Genomic DNA, 17,936 nt, shown 5'->3' with positions numbered 1-17,936 from the left:
GGAATATTTGAGTGTTTGATGACTTAGAGGAAGAAGGTTGGGCAGAAGAGAGGAAATAGGAATTTTGTTTTAAAGAATTGATTGGAGGAAACATTAGTTATTAATGATAAGATGTTAAGAGAGAAGAATTACATAATTTTAAATCTTAAAGAAATTTGAGAGTATCTCCTAAGTTTTATCTCGTTTCTTTTATTTAAATTAAAATAAAATTATCCCTTTATTTTTAATTAAAAAAAGTTTTTTTTTAATTTAAGGCAATGGGGTTAAGAGTGACTTGCCCAAGGGCACACAACTAGGCAAGTATTAAGTGTCTGAGGCTGGATTTGAACTCAGGTACTCCTGACTCCAGGGCCTGTGCTTTACCCACTACGCCACCTAGCTGCCCCTTATCCCTTCTTTCTTTTTAGGTTTTTGCTAGGCAATGGGGTTAAGTGGCTTGCCCACGGCCACGCAGCTAGGTAATTATTAAGTGTCTGAGACCGGATTTGAACCCAGGTACTCCTGACTCCAGGGTGGTGCTTTATGCATTGCACCACCTAGCCACCCCCTAGCTGCCCCCTATCCCTTATTTCTTAACAGAAAATTCAAGTTATGTTATATGAAGTAATTTCCCAAGTCTAGAGGTAGTTTAGTGATGTAATCTGTACTTCCCAGTACCTAAGTCCTTTTTTCCCCCCCTAAGGGGGGGGATGTAAGCATCTATGGAAAAACCTTCCTCTTTTAGGCAGTTAGATTGAGATCTTATTGGACAGTCCTCACCCAGAAAGGGCAGGAATGAGAATTATGGGGGCTGAAGAAGCAATATATATAGCTTTTTTTTTTTTTGTAAGGCAGTGGGGTTAAATGGCTTGCCATAATTATTAAGTGTCTGAGGCCCGATTTGAACTCAGGTACTCCTGAATCCAGGGCCAGTGCTCTGTCCACTATGCCACCTAGCTACCCCTGTTTGTTGAACATTTAATCTTACTTATAAAGGTTACTATAATCCAGTCTGTCCTGCCCTGACCATGTGGGCTTTTTCCATGGCATGACACACTCTTGTAGTTTTAGAGAATTTGAGAGAACCTTTCCATGACATTAAAACAACCAATTTCAAATGACTGATTAGGCTATGAGATTACATGAAAACGCTGCTCATCTTTGGTTGTTGCTTGAGACAGCTAGCTGTAATGGACTCAGGTAGACCTGAGTTTAAATCCTACCTTAAGACATCTGTCTTCGGAGTCAGGAGTACCTGGGTTCGAATCTGGTCTCAGACACTTAATAATTACCTGTGTGGCCTTGGGCAAGCCACTTAACCCCATTTGCCTTGCAAAAACCTAAAAATAAATAAACAAATAAGACATCTCTCTTCCTTACACTGACAATTCACTTCACCTCTCAGTGCCTTTGCTGCTTTATTTGTAAAATGAGAATAATAGCAAGAGCTGTGGATATCAAATGAATTGATCTATATGTAAGACATTTAGCCTTAGAGTAGTGTATAAATGTTAGCTACTGCTGCTATTGACTATTGCTATTATATTGCTGCTATTATTACACCCTTGACTTTTTTTATTCACCCTTCCCCCTCTCCGCTCCTCCATTTATTTGCTAAGCATTGACTATTCAATTTCTATCACATCTTTTTTTCTATGAACTCATAACCACCCTAGTCTAGACCCTTTTCACTTCTTGCATATACTATTGCAATAACTTTTTTTTTTTTTTTTTAGATTTTTCAAGGCAATGGGGCTAAGTGTCTCGCCCAAGGCCACACAGTTAGGTAATTAGTGTCTGAGGTCGGATTTGAACCCAGGTACTCCTGACTCCAAGGCTGGTGCTCTATTCACTGCGCCACCTAGCCACTCCCTGCAATAACTTTCTAGTTAGTTTTCCTGTCTAATTCTTCTACCCAGCTACCAAAATGGTATTACTAAGGTGAAGATCTGACCATATCACTTCCCTGCTGGTGAAGTTTCAGTGGTTTCCTATGGCCTATCAGATAGCATTAAACTTCTCTGTTTGGTCTTTAAAGCCCTTCATGATCTGGATCCAGCCTGTCTTTCCATGATGATTATACAGTGCTTCCTATCAGATGTTTATGCTAGTTAAATTGGCATGCTTGCTGTTCAATGTAACAGACCTATTATCTCTTACCTTTATGTCTTTGCACAGCCTGACTCCCCTACTTGAAATTATTTTCCTCACTTTATACTTGGAAACACTAGCCCCCATCAGGGCAAAGCTCAATGCCACCCCCTTTGAGAAATTCTTACTTATTAGTTAGTGAAGCCTTCCTAACACCTTGTATTTCGTTTGTACATAATTTGTAGCTTGTAGCTTTTGTGAGCATTCTAGTAGAATTTAAGCTTCTTGAAGGTTGGGACTATTTTTGGTTTTGTATTTATATCTCCAGTGTCGTGTCACATAAGTAGGTATTTAATAAATACTTATTGGTTGATTGATATTCCTGGACTAGGAAGGAACTGGATTCATTATGTCATTTTTCATGTTCTTGCATCTTAAGGCCTGTTTTTTGGTATTGCATATTTAGGTGTCACTTCTGCCTCAGGGTAACTCAAGAATGACAAGCTCAGATTGTTTCAAGAATTTTTTTTTTTTTTTGCAAGGCAAACGGGGTTAAATGGCTTGCCCAAGGCCACACAGCTAGGTAATTATTAAGTGTCTGAGACCTGATTTGAACCCAGGTACTCCTGACTCCAGGGCCTGTGCTTTATCCACTACACCACCTAGCCGCCCCTACGAATTTCTTTTAATTAAGGAATGACATTGGGATCAGTGTCCCATTAAGTACTGGTAATCCCCAATTTAGTAATGAGTATTAGTTTGGAACTAGGTTAACTTACCATAAAAATGATTGTAAATGTTGGTAAGTTCCTATGCTAACAGATGTAAACTTATTTATCCGATTGTGTGGTTGAAATTAATAGTTTATTACAAAAATTAATAGTTTAAATTATAGGTCCTGGGAGCAGGGTCCATACTTTAGATATAGGGGCTCACCCTAGACAAAAATGTATACATCAAGTGCGACATATTCTCACTTGCCATTTTTAGGGTTTCAACCAATTAATGCTCTCATACTGTCCTAAATATCTCCCCACCAAACTTTGCTATCCTCAGGTTTTTTTCCATCACCTTGAATGTTCCAAAATTACCAAATTGTCTACCCTCAATCAAAACACCCCTGTTTAAATATAATAGATCTCAGTTTATATTTTAGAAAGAAAAAATTAATATATATGCCAATATGATTCTTTGATTTTTTCCCCCAGAGATAATTCAGTTTTTCAAGAGGAAGCTTATTAACTCAAAGGGTTCTTTTAAGTGATAAAATTTCAGAAAGTGAAACAAAAATGGAAGGAAATATCAGGAAATGTGGGAGAGGGTATATTTTTGGCAAAGGGTTACTAAAATAGGCATATCAATCTTGCCTAGGACCATGTCCCAGGTTAACTCTCCCTAACTATTTTTTTTCCCCACAGCTTTTTCTCATCCTTTTGAATCCACAGGGTCTTTAGAAGCCTTTTTGTTTCCCATAGTAGTTTGTTTGAGATAGTTGACTGGGAGGAAGGGAAGAGCTAAAAAGCAAGAGATTGTCTGTTGTGTGTATCAGTCATAAATTGAATAAACTCTATTTTATAATTTCTTGTAAAGAAATGCAAAGGGAAGACATCACCTAAGTTTTGACAAGGTTTTTTGCTTTGGTTTGAGAATGTAGATCCAGTTTCATGTTTAGGGAGTTAAGAACCAGAAGATATCAAGATTAGAGAAAAAAATCTGACCTCCTGATTTCTTTTTCTTCAGACTCCTTGGAGGAGGCCCCTCCTACTACTCATAACTTCATGATTCCAAAGAAGGAGATAAATACAGTTCCTGACATGGGCAAGTGGAAACGGTCTCAGGTACAAGTGGGCAGGGTTGGTGGAGAGAATACTTCATGTTTCAGAAGCTATGCTGTAGGGTCAGAACTGTAATGGGACTGGAATTCTGTCTGAGAAATCATTATTCTTTGTGCCCATAGGTAAGATTGGAATCCAGGTCCCAGGCCCTGCTTGTATGGAGTCTGAACCATCTAAACATTAGTATGTTGTTGTTCAGTTGTGTTCCACTCTTTGTTGATCCCATTTGGGTTTGGTTTTGTTTTTTGGCAAAGTTACTGGAATGCTTTGCCATTTCCTTCTCCAGCTCATTTTACACCTGAGGAACTGAGGCAAAGAGGGTTAAATGACTTGCCCAGGGTCACACAGCTAGAAAGTGTCTAGGACGAGAACTGAACTCACAGTCTTCTTGACTCCAGGCACTCTATCCACTGTGCTAAGTAGCTGCGCTAAATATAAGGAGAGAAAACCATTATTTTATCTTCTGCAGGAAAAGTACTCAAGTCCGTAAGCTTTTGTAGAAGGTCTTTTGGCATTGAAATGAGGAACTCTGCCGAAGGTTCTCATGAACCATAAAGATATTTTCATTTTGTTTAATTTGATGAATTAATATATCAGAAATCAAATGATGGAGGATTGGGTATACCAAACCTAATTTTAATCCTTTGCTTTTTTTTTTTTTTTTTTTTGGAGTTTTGAAAAGCAGGGGTCTTGGCTTCTGTTGATCTGAATATATGCCTGAAGTTAAATTTTGGTTAAACTATTTGCTAGACTTATTCAACATCTAAATTTGTTTCCTCATATATTAAGTAGCTGAATTGCCTCATTTTCCAGGGAGAGTGAACCTCCCTTCAGCTGTCAAGTCTCTGAAGATCTTGGTTGATAAGCACATGGTGTTAAATTTTTGTGGATTAGAAGAGAAGGGGAACAACTGTTTTTACTAGTGTTGATTGTCAGTCACCAGTTCTTTGTGGAGATGTTTTAATGGTTATCTGTTATTCTTGTAATTGTATTTTTGCCCGGTTAAACTACATATGAGTGAAGCCAAGAATTCTTTGGGGGCACCAGAAGTAAGTTGTTTGGTAGTGTCACAGACTCAATCATTATCTCCATAGCTTTCATTAAGTGGATTTGGACAAGGGTTGAATCGACTTCAAGATGATTTTTTTGAGTGTAGATCAAAATTAATGGAAGGGCAGCACAAGTGTAGTATTCACAAACATATACTCTCATTTTTTGCTGTAGAAATTCCAGAGATATTTGGGATCAGAGAAAGTTTCCAGTTCTAATGATACCACCATGTACTTTCTTTTTTCTTTTTGTTTCACTTATTTCCTATTTTTTTTTTAGACCTTAATTCTTATATCAGCAGGAGGTAAATGATTTCCTGGGTTCAGTCTAAATATAGTAGCTTTCATCATATTTATTCTTTATCTTAGCACTTGATTATTAGTTGTTTCTGTGTTCAGACAATTGGATCCCTGGTGTTCTTTGAGGAAGGTTTTTATAGAAATCTACCTGACTCTGGCTTGTAGATTGTACTCTAGATAGTTCTTTTATTATTGGTCACAGAGAATCCTGATAAAGGAACACCACCTTCCTAGATGATGTGTTTCTTTTTACAAGGCAAAGGGATTAAGTGACTTGCCCAAGTCCTCAGAGCTAGGTAATTATTAAATATCTGAGGCTGGATTTGAACTCAAGTCCTCATGACTCCAGGGCTGGTGCTCTAAGCACTGCACTACCTAGCTGCCCCATGATGATTTTTTTATTTTGTCAACTCAAAATGCTGTTGGAGACTCAACTCAATGTAGGGATGTGAGGGAGGAAAGTTAGAAAAAGGGAGGGAGCAGGCAGTAGATAGATTATCTTTAGTTAAATTTCTTAAGGAACTTCTTAGTAGTAGGCCTGTCATAGGTTGCTTATCCTTGTGATAAACTTTAACCTTTAGATTTTGGATAATATGAGGAACCTGGAATATCTGTGCAGAGGAGCCTGTACTTAACTGGTTTAGTGATGACTTCTCTACCCTTTGTGAGAAGTGGCCCCTGCCTCATCCAACCTTTATGGGTTGGGCTTAAAAGAGAAGATCAAAAACAAATATATAGTTGTTGGAAGACCTGAGTTAGAGGAAGGGATTTGAGTGGTGTGTGTGTCTTTGAGTGATTCATGGCTTGTGAATCAGTATCCCCTGAAAGAATTTGTATTTAGCAGGGAACCTAAAGTTAAGAGTTTGTTAAGTGAGGGGTGGATGGGAGAAAATTTGGATGCTGTTATTCTCTGCAATCAAGGCTTAAAGAGCCTTGGTACATCTTGGTGTGATGTATGCTGAAAAGTTAAAGCTGAGAAATAATCCTCAAAGGCCTTCAAGTTAAGTTCTAGGTGACAGGACTAATTTTTCTCTTCTTTCTCTGCAGGCATATGCAGATTACATTGGTTTCATCCTTACCTTAAATGAAGGGGTAAAGGGGAAGAAGTTAACCTGTGAATACAAAGTCTCTGAGGTAGGACAAAGCAACTTCTGTGCTATTTTGAGGGTAGTTTTTTTTTGGGGGGGGTAGGATAAATTGGATTGGGATGGTGCTCTGTCTTATTCATTTATGATATGTAGTTTCTTTTCTTTTTTTTTTTTTTTGCAAGGCAGTGAGGTTAAGTGACTTGCCCAAGTCACACAGCTAGTAAATATCAAGTATCTGAGGCCTAATTTGAACTCAAGTCCTCCTGACTCCAGGGCTGGTGCTCTTTCCACTATGCCACCTAGCTGCCCTGATATATAGGTTCTATGTGAGATCCCCTGGCTGTTATACTTCTATATGCTATTTTGTCACAGGGATTTTTAATTAATTTCCATTGGTTGTATCCTAGGTCTTCCATGACTTATTTGGCATCTTTACTGGAAATTTCTCTAGCTCATCTTTTGTAATGACCTAAGACATTAAGGCCAAGCTGAGTTCTAATTGCTCAGCACCAGTCTTAGTCTGTGTTAGGTAATACTAGTTCCTCCTTATACTCCAGTTTCACCACTTATCCTGAAGATTAAACAAGTTTCTGATTACTGGAGGAGGGATAGGTGTAGCTTGATTATGCCACAAAATGCCTTTGAGTTCTGTGTATTGAATGACTTTCTGATTTGTGTTCATTTGTGTCTTAGCCTAAGAGATAGGCCAACTACTCTGACAGTGAACCAGTTGTATAGGTGTTTGAATTGTTTTGTTCCCATCTCCTTCTAGTATTCCTTCAAGACTAATGGTTTTGACTTCATAACAAATTAACATCTTTTGACATAGCTATTATCTTGGGGAGAGTGGTATAATGGGATAGACTTGAAGTCAGGAAACCTGGGTTTTAATTCATAGTTCATAATTTTCCAGTTAATTACTGTGTGACTTTGGGTGAGTTACTTCTCTGAATCTTGTTTTCCTCATCTATAAAAGTTGATTAATAACATTTATATTACTTATCACAATAACATTTATATCAGTTATTATCATCTCAGTTTTAACTTTTCAGCATACATCACACCAAGATGCACCAAAGTTCTTTAAGCCTTGATTGCAGAACGTAACAACATTTGTATTACTTATTATCACTGTGGGGAACATGTTTTACAAATCCTTTTTTTTTTCCTTTTTTTGGTTGCTTTTTTGCAAGGCAATGGGGTTAAGTGGCTTGCCCAAGGCCACACAGCTAGGTAATTATTAAGTGTCCGAGGCTGGATTTTAACTCGGGTGCTCCTGACTCCAGGGCTGGTGCTCTATCCACTGCACCAACTAGTTGTCCCATGTTTTACAAATCTTAAAGTAGTAGGCATATCAGAGATGGTGGAATAAATTCAGAGACTTGTATGATCTCTCCCAAATTCCCCTCAAACTACTTTAAAATATTGCCTCAGAATGAATTCTGGATTGGTAAAAGGAGGAAAACAATTTTAAAGCCCAAGATAATTTAGGAGGTCAGTTGGAAAGGTCTTCAGTGAAGTGTTGGAGGGGGATCTGACAATTGGTTAGAAGGAGATTACAGGGGATCTCTTGCTGGATGCAGAACTCTATTACATTGTTTCAGTCCTAAGGCAAGGAAGAGCACTAGCAGGAACAGGGACCCTGGTCACAGTTTCAGGGTGGAAAAAAGAACTTGTGAGTACTCACAGATCAGAACACAAGCTAAGAGCAGTGACCACATGTCTCCTTAGATCATATGACCTTGGAAGAACTAAAAACTTGCAAACCCTGAACACAGCAGCATGAAAAACCTTAAACTTAGGACTATGCCTCCTCCACCCTTGGGAGCAGAGCTCAACTTTAACATAAAATTAAAAGTCAAGAAAAAGACTGGAAAAAGAGCAAAAATCAAAAAAAGAACCTGATTATAGGATGGTACTATGGTGAGAGGAAAGACTAAAACACGAATTCAGAAGGCAATAATATCAAAACAGCTATATGCAAAAGCTTCAGCTCATGGTCCCCATCAATACATTTATCTTTATTCCAGTTAGAGGACACAATTAACTGAAGGCAAAGGTATTTACTAAGTCGAATACCACCTCAGCAATACAAAACATTTTCTTCAAAACCCTGGAATTTTCCCTCAAATGTACACAAAGCTAGGCCTCCACCAAGACTCTGATCTGTTCCTGGTATCTGAACCACACTATTTCTGCTTGCTTCTTGTCTAACTTTTAGGAAAGTTAAGAGATGCTATAGACCTCTGGATAATATTGAATGGCAATAGAAAGGACCATACTTATTTCATAGCTGTGTATGGGATCTTTAAAAAAAAATTATGTATTAGGGCATTAAAAACTTCACCAAAAATAATGTAGGAAAGCAGGAGAAAAGAAACAAATAGCTATATGCAATTCCACAGAGAAAAATAGGAATTGGTTTAAAAAAAGGTAGAAGATCTAAAAAAGGAAAAAAATTAGGAAAACAGAGAGTGAAACTCATGAAAAGAGTCAACAGCATAATAAAGGAGGCACAAAAAGCATTCTGAAAGAAATAACACCTTAAAAATAAAATAAATCAAATTGTAAAAGAGGCACAAAAAAACCCACTGAATAGACCTTTAAAAATCAGAATTGGCTAAATGGAAAAGGTAGTATAAAAGCTTACTGGAGAAAATAATTCCTTAAAAATTAGAATTGGGCATATGAAAGTAAATGACCCCATAAAACATCAGGAAACAATAAGAAAGTCAAAAGAATTTTTTTTTTTACAAGGCAAATGGGGTTAAGTGGCTTGCCCAAGGCCACAAAGCTAGGTAATTATTCAGTGTCTGAGACTGGATTTGAATTCAGGTACTCCTGACTCCAGGGCCAGTGCTTTATCCACTGCACTTGCTTTATCCACTGCACCACCTAGCCGCCCCTGAAAGTCAAAAGAATTTAAAAAAAATAGAAGAAAATGTGAAATGTCTCATTGGAAAAACAAAATGATCTTGAAAAATACATTGATGAGAGATAATTTAAGAATTATTGAACTGCATGAAAGCCATGATGAAAAAAATAGCCTAGGTATCACATTTTGAGAAATTATCAAGGAAAACTGCTCTGATATCCTAGAACCAGAGGGTAAAATATAAATTGAAAGAATCCATTGTTTAATACCTGAAAGAATTCTTAAAATGAAAACTCCCAGAATATTGTAGCCAAATACCTCCCAGATCAAGGAGACAGTTCAGATATCATGGGACCATGGTCAGAATAACACAGGCTTTGGTAACTTCTACATTAAAAGATGAGAAGACTTGGAATATGTTATTCTAGAGGACAAAGGAGTTAGGATTACAACCAAGAATCACCTATCCAGCAGAATTGCATGTAATACTTTTAGGGGGGGGGAAATAGGTATTTAATGACATAGAGGACTCTTAAACAATCCTGATGAAAAGACCAGGGCTGAATAGAAAATTTGACTTTTAAATACAAGACTCAAGAGAAGCATAAGAAGGTAAACAGGAGAGAGAAACCATAAGGGATTCAATAAGATTAATTTTTTTATGTTCCTGCATGATACTAATTTCTGAGAAGTTTATCATTATTAGGGCAGTTAAAAAGAGGTGTATACATAGAAGACACAGGTATGTGATGGTATGATGAGAAAGGGATTCACTGGGAGAAGAGGGAGGGGAGAGAGGTAGAATGAGACTAAATTATCTAACATAGAAGAAGTATCAAAGAACTTTTATAGTGGAGGGGAAGATGAGGGTGGTAGTAGTAGTAGCAGGCAGTACTTGAACCTTTCTTTCATCAGAATCTGTCTTACCTTAGGGAAGTAGGAGGAGAAGAGGATAAGAGGAAGGAGGGGGTCTGTTAAAAGGGAGGATATGGGGGCAGCTAATCCTGGAGTCAGGAGTATCTGAGTTCAAATCTAGCCTCCAACACTTAATAATTACCTAGCTGTGTGACCTTGGGCAAGCCACTTAACCCCATTTGCCTTGTAAAAACCTTTAAAAAGGGGGGGGGAATAGATTAGGAGAGGTGGTAGCTGGAAGGAAAATGTTTTTGAGGAGGGACAAGGTGAAAGGAGAGTGGGGGAGGAGAGAAAGACAGAACAGTGGAAGGAAGTACACAGCAGTCATAACTGAATGGAATGAACTCCCTCATAAAAGGGAAATGGATAAAAAATCAGAATCCTTTAAAAATTGGGGAAAATTTTCCCTTCAAGTTTCTCTGATAAAGACCTCATTTTTTTTAACTCTATAGAGGATTGAGTCAAATTTATAAGAATAAGAGACATCCTCAATTTATAAATGGTCAAAGAAACTGGACAATTTTCAGAAGAAATCAAAATTATAGTTCATATAAAAATGCTGTAAATCATTATTGATGTGAAAACAGCAAATTAAAACAATTTAGAGCAACTGCCTCACCTATATCAGATTAGCCAATATGAAAGGAAAATAATAAATGTTTTAGGAGATGTGGAAAAATTGAGACATTAATACCCTGTTGGTGATGTTGTGAACTGATTCAACCATTTTGGTGTGGTTTTTTTTCAAGGCAATGGGGTTAAGTGGCTTGCCCAAGGCCACACAGCTAGGTAATTATTAATTGTCTGAGACCGGATTTGAACTCAGGTACTCCTGATTCCAGGGCTGGTGCTCTATCCACTGTGCCACCTAGCTGCCCCCTGATTCAACCATTTTGGAGAGCAATTTGAAACTATGCCTAAAGGACTATAAAACTGTAAACCTTAGACCCAACAATACCTCTGTATCACAAAAATGTTTTTTAAATAAAAGCAAAGGACCTATATGTACAAAAATATTTACAACTGCTTTTTGTGATGATAAAGAATTGGAAATCAAGGGAATGCCAGAATTGGAGAATGACAGAAGAAGTTATAGTATATATCATGGAATACCATTGTACTATAAGAAATTACAAGATGATTTCAGAAAAACCTAGAAAGACTTACAAAAATAAACTCAAGTGAGCAGAACCAGAACATTTTTTTTTTATGGTATTTTATTTTTTCCAATTATATGTAAAGATAGTTTTCAACATTCATTTTTTATAAAAATTTGAGTTCCAAATTTTTTCTCCTTCTCTCCTTCATACCTTTTCTTCCCAAGATGAGAAACAATCTGATATAGGCTATACATGCGTATCATGAAAACATTTCCACATTAGTCATATTATGAAAGAAGAAACAGAAAAACAGGGAAAAACCAAAAAAGCATTGTACATAGTAACAATAATATTTTATGAAGATCAGCTGTGAATAGCTTTGCTGTTCTTACAATACATTAATTCACAATAATCCTGAAAGCCTTATGATAGAAAATGCTCTCCACCTCCAGAGAAAGAACTTGAAAGTTTATTTTTTCATTTTTTGGCTGTGTTTTTTTTTTTTTTACAATATGACTAAGATGGAAATGTGTTTTGCATGACTTCACATGTATAACCTATATCAAATTGCTTGCCTTTTCAATTGGAGTGGAGAGGAAGGAGAGAGAATTTGGAACACAGAATTTTGAATGTTAATTGTTTTTACATGCAGTTGAAAAAATAAAATTAAGAAATAAACAAAAAATCTTAAAGTATTATTTAAATATGAGCTATTGTCCTTAGGCTAAGGTTAGCAATGGGGAAGGAGAGTTTTATAATTAAGCAAATCCTTGGTTACCAAAGTGCTTTCTGGTTTTGATTGTTGTTGAGACTCCAGTGTTAGGTGCTTTTGCATGCATTTTTTTTGTTAGATCCAGTGTTCTTTTTGATTGAGACCATTCTTGTTGTAGGGAGGCAGAGAGAATTTGTCTAGTTTCCAGAGATATGGAAGTAGCTACAAATAACTGGGAAGGACAACTTGCAGTGTAGCTTACTTTGAATTGAGGGCAGACAAATAGGTGCATTGTACTACCTACTCACATCTGTGGACTAGAATATTAGGGATGGCTGCTTTGTGGTCCTTAATCTCTCTGTCTGCTTCCACCAGAGGTAGTTGCATTTTGGTACTGGGAAGAATTGACGAAGTGCTTTAGAGAAATTGAAAGCAGGAACTGTTTTTTTTGGCGAGATTTGTGCTAATTCATACTTTTGTGCTAATTCATACTTTCTTCTGGATTCAATCTCTCTCTGTCTCCAACTAGATCAGGGGTGTGGGGGACCTTTTTTTCTGCCAAGCCATTTGGATATCTATAACATTCAAGGGCTATGTTTGGCTAAATATTTAATTAATTCATCCCCTCCCAAAGCTCCTAGATTTATTGAATTTTGAGTCCTGCCTGAAATTGCCTTGGCAGCACTCACCAAATGATTTGGAGGGCTTTATGTAGGGTGTTATGTAGGCAGTTGCTCCTTTCAAAGAGATGTCCATCAAAAAGGTGCTGGGGACTTTTAATTATTCAGCAATCATTTGTTGATCTATTGGACTCTAGCTTGCCACCAGTATCTCTTCCTTAATCCACTTCAGTTCTCTGAAGGCTAGAAACCCAGAGAAAATTCCAGTTTTGTTGGGTCTTTTTCAGTTTGTAATAACTGCTCTAATTTGTACCATGGGAATTGCATGGAGTAAGTTAGTTCTGTTCTCAGACCCTCCCACCTGATTCTCTATTCATTGAGATCTAAGCAACAACTCTGATTCCTTCTTATGGAGGTACCTTCTCTTTCCAAGTATACATAGAAGAAAAGTACACTCCTAATTTTGTCTAACTTCCCAAGGACATTACTGCTTATATATACAAATATATACAAGCTCCCTACAAACTCATTGGTTCTCTGAAATTGCCCTTCCAGCTGATATGCTCATTTCTTTATCTCTGGGGTTACCCAAGTTTAGGTATTGCCCACATTTTTATACATTTTGATTAGCTACCTTCAGTGTGATTCTATAATTCATTTTTACTTTACTAGTTATTTCTTTGTGCCTGCCATTTAGCTTCACCTGCTTTCTTCAATCCATGGTTGAGGCCTGTTGTTAGCTTTTGTAATTTTCTTGATGATAGAAGTGTGTACAAATATTGCCTGTCCATTTACACTGGGACTTATTCCCACCCTATCATTATGATAATTTTCTTACCATATTATTCTTATCTCCCTTACCCTGGATACTTAACTTGAATTCTTAGCTCCCCCCCCTTTTTTTTAAATAGCTCAAGATAATCTAAATACCCCTTTCTCTTTTACAGGGTATTTGATGTGATGAATTTGCCCTAATGGTATTTTCTTCCCAGTATGGCAGGGGAAAGATATTCACTGGCAATTCTTTAAAGGACCATTCCTTTTTTCTTTCTTTAGTCTTAAGAACTGAGCTGAACTTTCAGATTCTAGTTTTTTCTTTATTGGGAACTAGAGGAATAAGCTACTACTGTAAAGACCTGAATAGACTCCTTTCTTTAACCCTTTCCTTCCTAGAGGTCACCACACACCCTTGATACCTATTCTTTCTTATGATGGTTTGGGCAAAAGAGGAGATGGAGGTTTGTTAATGGACTACCTGTTGCAGTTGAGGGTTGATAATTATTTTGAACTCAGTATGATAGGTTCTAAAGGAAACTAGTTATTGCCTATATTTGTTTCTATTGAGACCTTTCATTTTCATATCACTTCCTTCTTAATATACCATCCTCACTGAATTCTCTCCATCTCTAGTTCCTCACATCTCTACTAAGAGGAAGGAGATGTACAATGTCATCATCTTTTCTGGACCAAGACTGGGCATTACAATTAATCATTTTTATTGAATTTTACTTTATTTTTTCTTTATATTATTGTGGTTATGTTTCTAACTTCTTAATAGATCATCTTATTTTGCTTTGCCTCAGTTCATACAAATCTCTGAATTCTTTATTTATCATTTCTTATTGTACAGTACCTGTCACATTCTTTTCATATACCAGAATTTGTTTAGCCATTGCCCAGGTGGTGGGTATTCATTTTGGTTTCTGTTTTTTGCAGCCAGAAAATGTCAAAGCATCATAAACTCATAGATTTAGAACTGAAAGGGACGTTATTAAATTCAACCTCCTCATTTTACAGAGGAGGAAACATAGAGAAGTAAAATGGTTTGCCTAAGGTCACATGTCTAGTAATTATCTGAGCAGGGATTTTACTTCAGCTCTTCCTGTCTCTCAAGTCATGGGTTTTGTTCACTATACTAAGCTACCTTTTCTTATCTATGTTTAGTACTAAATGCTCTGTTTGTGTGTGTGTGTGTGTGTGTGTGTGTGTAGACATAGCAAGTATTTAATATATGAATGAATGATTATTAAAACAGAAAGGGTTCTTAGAGGTTATAAAGCCCATATCCTTTCATTTTCCTTTAAGGACAGAAACCCAAAGAAGTGAAATAATGTTCCCTTGGTCACATAGGTAGCATGTTAGCAAAGTTAAGGTTTGAATCTAGACTCTCTGACTCCAAATTCAGTGTTCTGTTATACCACTCTAAAAATCCTATATGTATGCATAAGGCCATGTTCTTAAGATTCTAAAATAAGTAGTGACATAACCAAGGTCTTCAGTCAGTTTGTGATTAGAGTCCTGAAGTCCTGACTCCCCATCCAAAACAAAGTCACCAGACCTTTTAGGGCTTAGTTGGAGCCCTAGATCTTGTTCATTGTTTTCTCTGGATGAAGTATTAGGACAATATTTGTCTCATAAAAGGAATCTGGTAGGCTGCTTTCTTGTTTTTTTGAGAATAATTTGTGTAGTGTTAGTACTAAGTATTTTTTAAAAGTTTGTTAGTTTTCCCTTGTGAGTCCAAAAGAACCAGTTTATTTTTTTCCTTTAGTAGTTCCTCTATATCTAATGCTATTGCTTATTGTATTCCTTTCTTTCTGTTTTGCTTCATACAGCCTATTAATAAGCTTGTCGCTCTCCTCAACACATTAGACAGATGGATTGATGAGACCCCTCCCATGGATCAGCCTTCCAGATTTGGGAACAAAGCCTTCAGGACTTGGTATGCTAAACTTGACCAGGTAAGCATTTCATATGTATTGGCCTAGTTAGGAGTGGGTGGTGTAAACTAGAATTGAGACCTGTCAGGGTTCAGGGTGTCCTGGCAAATATCAAAGGGAAAAAGACAGTTCTTTTTCTAGTTATCCAGATAACTAGATAATCCTTAAATTAGGGTAATCCTTGGGCATCTAGATATAATGCAAATCTAATTCTTTGGAAAGAGAAAATGCTTTTAATTTGCTCAAATTCATACTGTTTATTTAAAAAAATGTATTAAGCAATTACTCCGTGTTTAATACTATGTTAAATACTAGGGAACATACCAAGATTAAGTTTTAGCTCCTACCCTTATGGAAGTGACAGTCTAGGGGATTAAGACATGCAGATATGCCCAACATTACAGAAATAAATTTTTTTTTAGAATTGCAAAGTATACTCTGGTTTCTCTTCAGATTGTATAGCTCTTTCACCTGTTAGAGAATTACAAAGTAAAGTGCTGTGTAATATCTTAGGGGAAAGGTGTAGAGAAGGTGGCCTTTCAATGGAGCTTTAATCTATTAAAAGGAAGGCATTTTGGACATGGGGGTTATTACATAAATGTAGAATCTTTAGGAGTATTTGGGAATAGAGTAGTTCACTTTGAGTGACACATATAAGGCATGAAATGACATTGAATGCTGCCAGATTGTGAAGAGCCTTGAACTCCAGGCAAAGGAGTTTGTATTTTAATCAGAAATTCTACTCTCTGGAGTAAGGGAGTGGAGTCTTTACAGATTTCTCTTACCTTCCTGTGAGAAAGAACAGAAGTTTCTTCTAAAGCTAGTCCTTTTGTTCACTCTTTCAGTCATGTCCCAGTCTGCTCTCTTTAATGTGTCAATGAGGACTCCTTTTCTGTGCTATTTCCATAGCTTCTCTCCTTTGGATTTACGAGAGGCTGCCATTTTCAATGGCCAAGCAAAGGAATGAAGCAGAGGGGTAGAGGCTAGCCACCTATGAGGCGTGTGGAATTGATGGTGGATCCTTTTCCCCACCTCTACCTCCCTGAATTTCTTTACTTCCATGTTTCTCAGTGGCTGCCCATTCTGAAGGCTGAGCATTAGAGAAGTACTAATTTCTCTCTAACTTGTTTCATCAGGAAGCTGAAAACCTAGTGGCCACAGTGATCCCTAGCCATCTGGCAGCTGCTGTACCTGAGGTGGCCCTTTACCTAAAGGAAGCAGTGGGAAACCCTACACGAATTGATTATGGCACAGGTAATTTCCTCTTGCTTAGGACTTGAAATCTTAAGGACTTTGAGTGGTAGTTGGTGATTATTTCACTTCATCCTTGCTCTTCCTCTGGTTGCCTTTTTTTTTGTTTGACTGCCCTGCTGCCATTCCATGTAAACTGGAGTCCAGGAACTTTTGTAACTTATGCCGTGAACAGTAGCATTTATGAAGTTTGCTATATTCCAGAAATGGAACCGCTTTGGAGAGGAGTACTCTTTGTGTCTGAGAATAGCACATGGTTGGTGTAGTGCTAGTTTGATCCACCAGGAGGAAGTGTTGCCCAAAATATAGATCCCTGAATAGTTGGTTTGTTTTTGTTCTCCCTTCAAGATGGATCTCTTGTTATTTTCACCTTTCCTCTCCTCAACATCTTCAGGCAGCATGGTGCAGAGTTCTGTCAAGATTCTTAAAGAACTGGATTGCTTTTGGGTCTTACTCTTGGTTTTCTTGCATTTTGACAATGTTACCCAGTTCTTTTTAGGACTTTTCAAGCTGACTTTTCCTCATTTATGTAGAACCTACTATATATGCTAGACACTATATGAGGTGCTTTACAAATATTATCTCATTTGATCCTCATAACAGCTCTGGCAGAGATGCTAGCTATATTGAGACAAGCAGGTTAAAGTGACTTATCCAAAGATGATTAGGCTGAATTTCAACTTGGGTTACTAGGCCCAGTGTTGTTCTATCCACTGTCCCAACTGAAAAAGGGTAGAAAGGGGTGTGTGTGTGTGTGTGTGTGAGAGAGAGAGAGAGAGAGAGAGAGAGAGAGAGAGAGAGAGAGAGAGAGAGAGAGAGAATATATCAAGTGATCAGCAGGGAATTAGTGGTGTGCTTGAGGTTGAACCTGTACAGACAAAGCACTACCAATTAGCAGTTAATTTTGATCTGGTCAACCCAAACTAATTGTGCTCATGGTAGGGAGTGGGGAGGATGAAATTCTTACTATTTGAATACAGGATGATTTCTTTGTGTCATATAATGTGCACTGATATCTTTTTTTTTTCTTTAATCTCACAGCTCAGACAAATTTAGGAATGGGCTTACAAAACTGGTAGAGCTAGAAGAGATTTAATTAAGTTTGTGTAAAGAACCTGTATGATATCTAGATTTAAATTTAGTATATTCCCTTTGATGGAAAATATCTGTTTCTTAATCATTCAGTCTAGGAGGGTAAAAGAAATCCCTTTCCTTTTTTATAGAAGCTGTGGTCTCCTTCAACCTATGTTTAGTTTTTTCTCCTCCCTTTTCCAGGTCATGAAGCAGCCTTTGCTGCCTTCCTTTGCTGTCTCTGCAAGATTGGGGTCCTCAGGGTAGATGATCAAATGGCCATTGTCTTCAAAGTATTTAACCGGTGAGGGAAAGGAGGAACTGGACCTTGTG

General features: G+C 37.3%; 1 protein-coding gene across 2 annotated transcripts in view; it reads left to right on the top strand.

Annotated features, from left to right (window-relative positions):
* PTPA (protein phosphatase 2 phosphatase activator) overlaps nucleotides 1-17,936 on the top strand; it is a 32,958-nt gene that overhangs the window by 1,352 nt on the left and 13,670 nt on the right. For both annotated transcript variants that reach the window (XM_074210976.1, XM_074210977.1), the window contains exons 3-7: nucleotides 3,811-3,908; nucleotides 6,302-6,388; nucleotides 15,177-15,302; nucleotides 16,418-16,535; nucleotides 17,808-17,907. In XM_074210976.1, the coding sequence (XP_074067077.1) occupies nucleotides 3,811-3,908; nucleotides 6,302-6,388; nucleotides 15,177-15,302; nucleotides 16,418-16,535; nucleotides 17,808-17,907 (529 nt within the window). The remainder of the gene's footprint in view (nucleotides 1-3,810; nucleotides 3,909-6,301; nucleotides 6,389-15,176; nucleotides 15,303-16,417; nucleotides 16,536-17,807; nucleotides 17,908-17,936) is intronic.

Source organism: Macrotis lagotis, chromosome 1 (genome assembly GCF_037893015.1).
Source record: "Macrotis lagotis isolate mMagLag1 chromosome 1, bilby.v1.9.chrom.fasta, whole genome shotgun sequence".
NCBI classification, from domain to species: domain Eukaryota; kingdom Metazoa; phylum Chordata; class Mammalia; order Peramelemorphia; family Peramelidae; genus Macrotis; species Macrotis lagotis.
The sequence above is the reverse complement of the archived record's forward strand: the minus strand, read 5'-3'. Positions and strand labels throughout refer to the sequence as shown.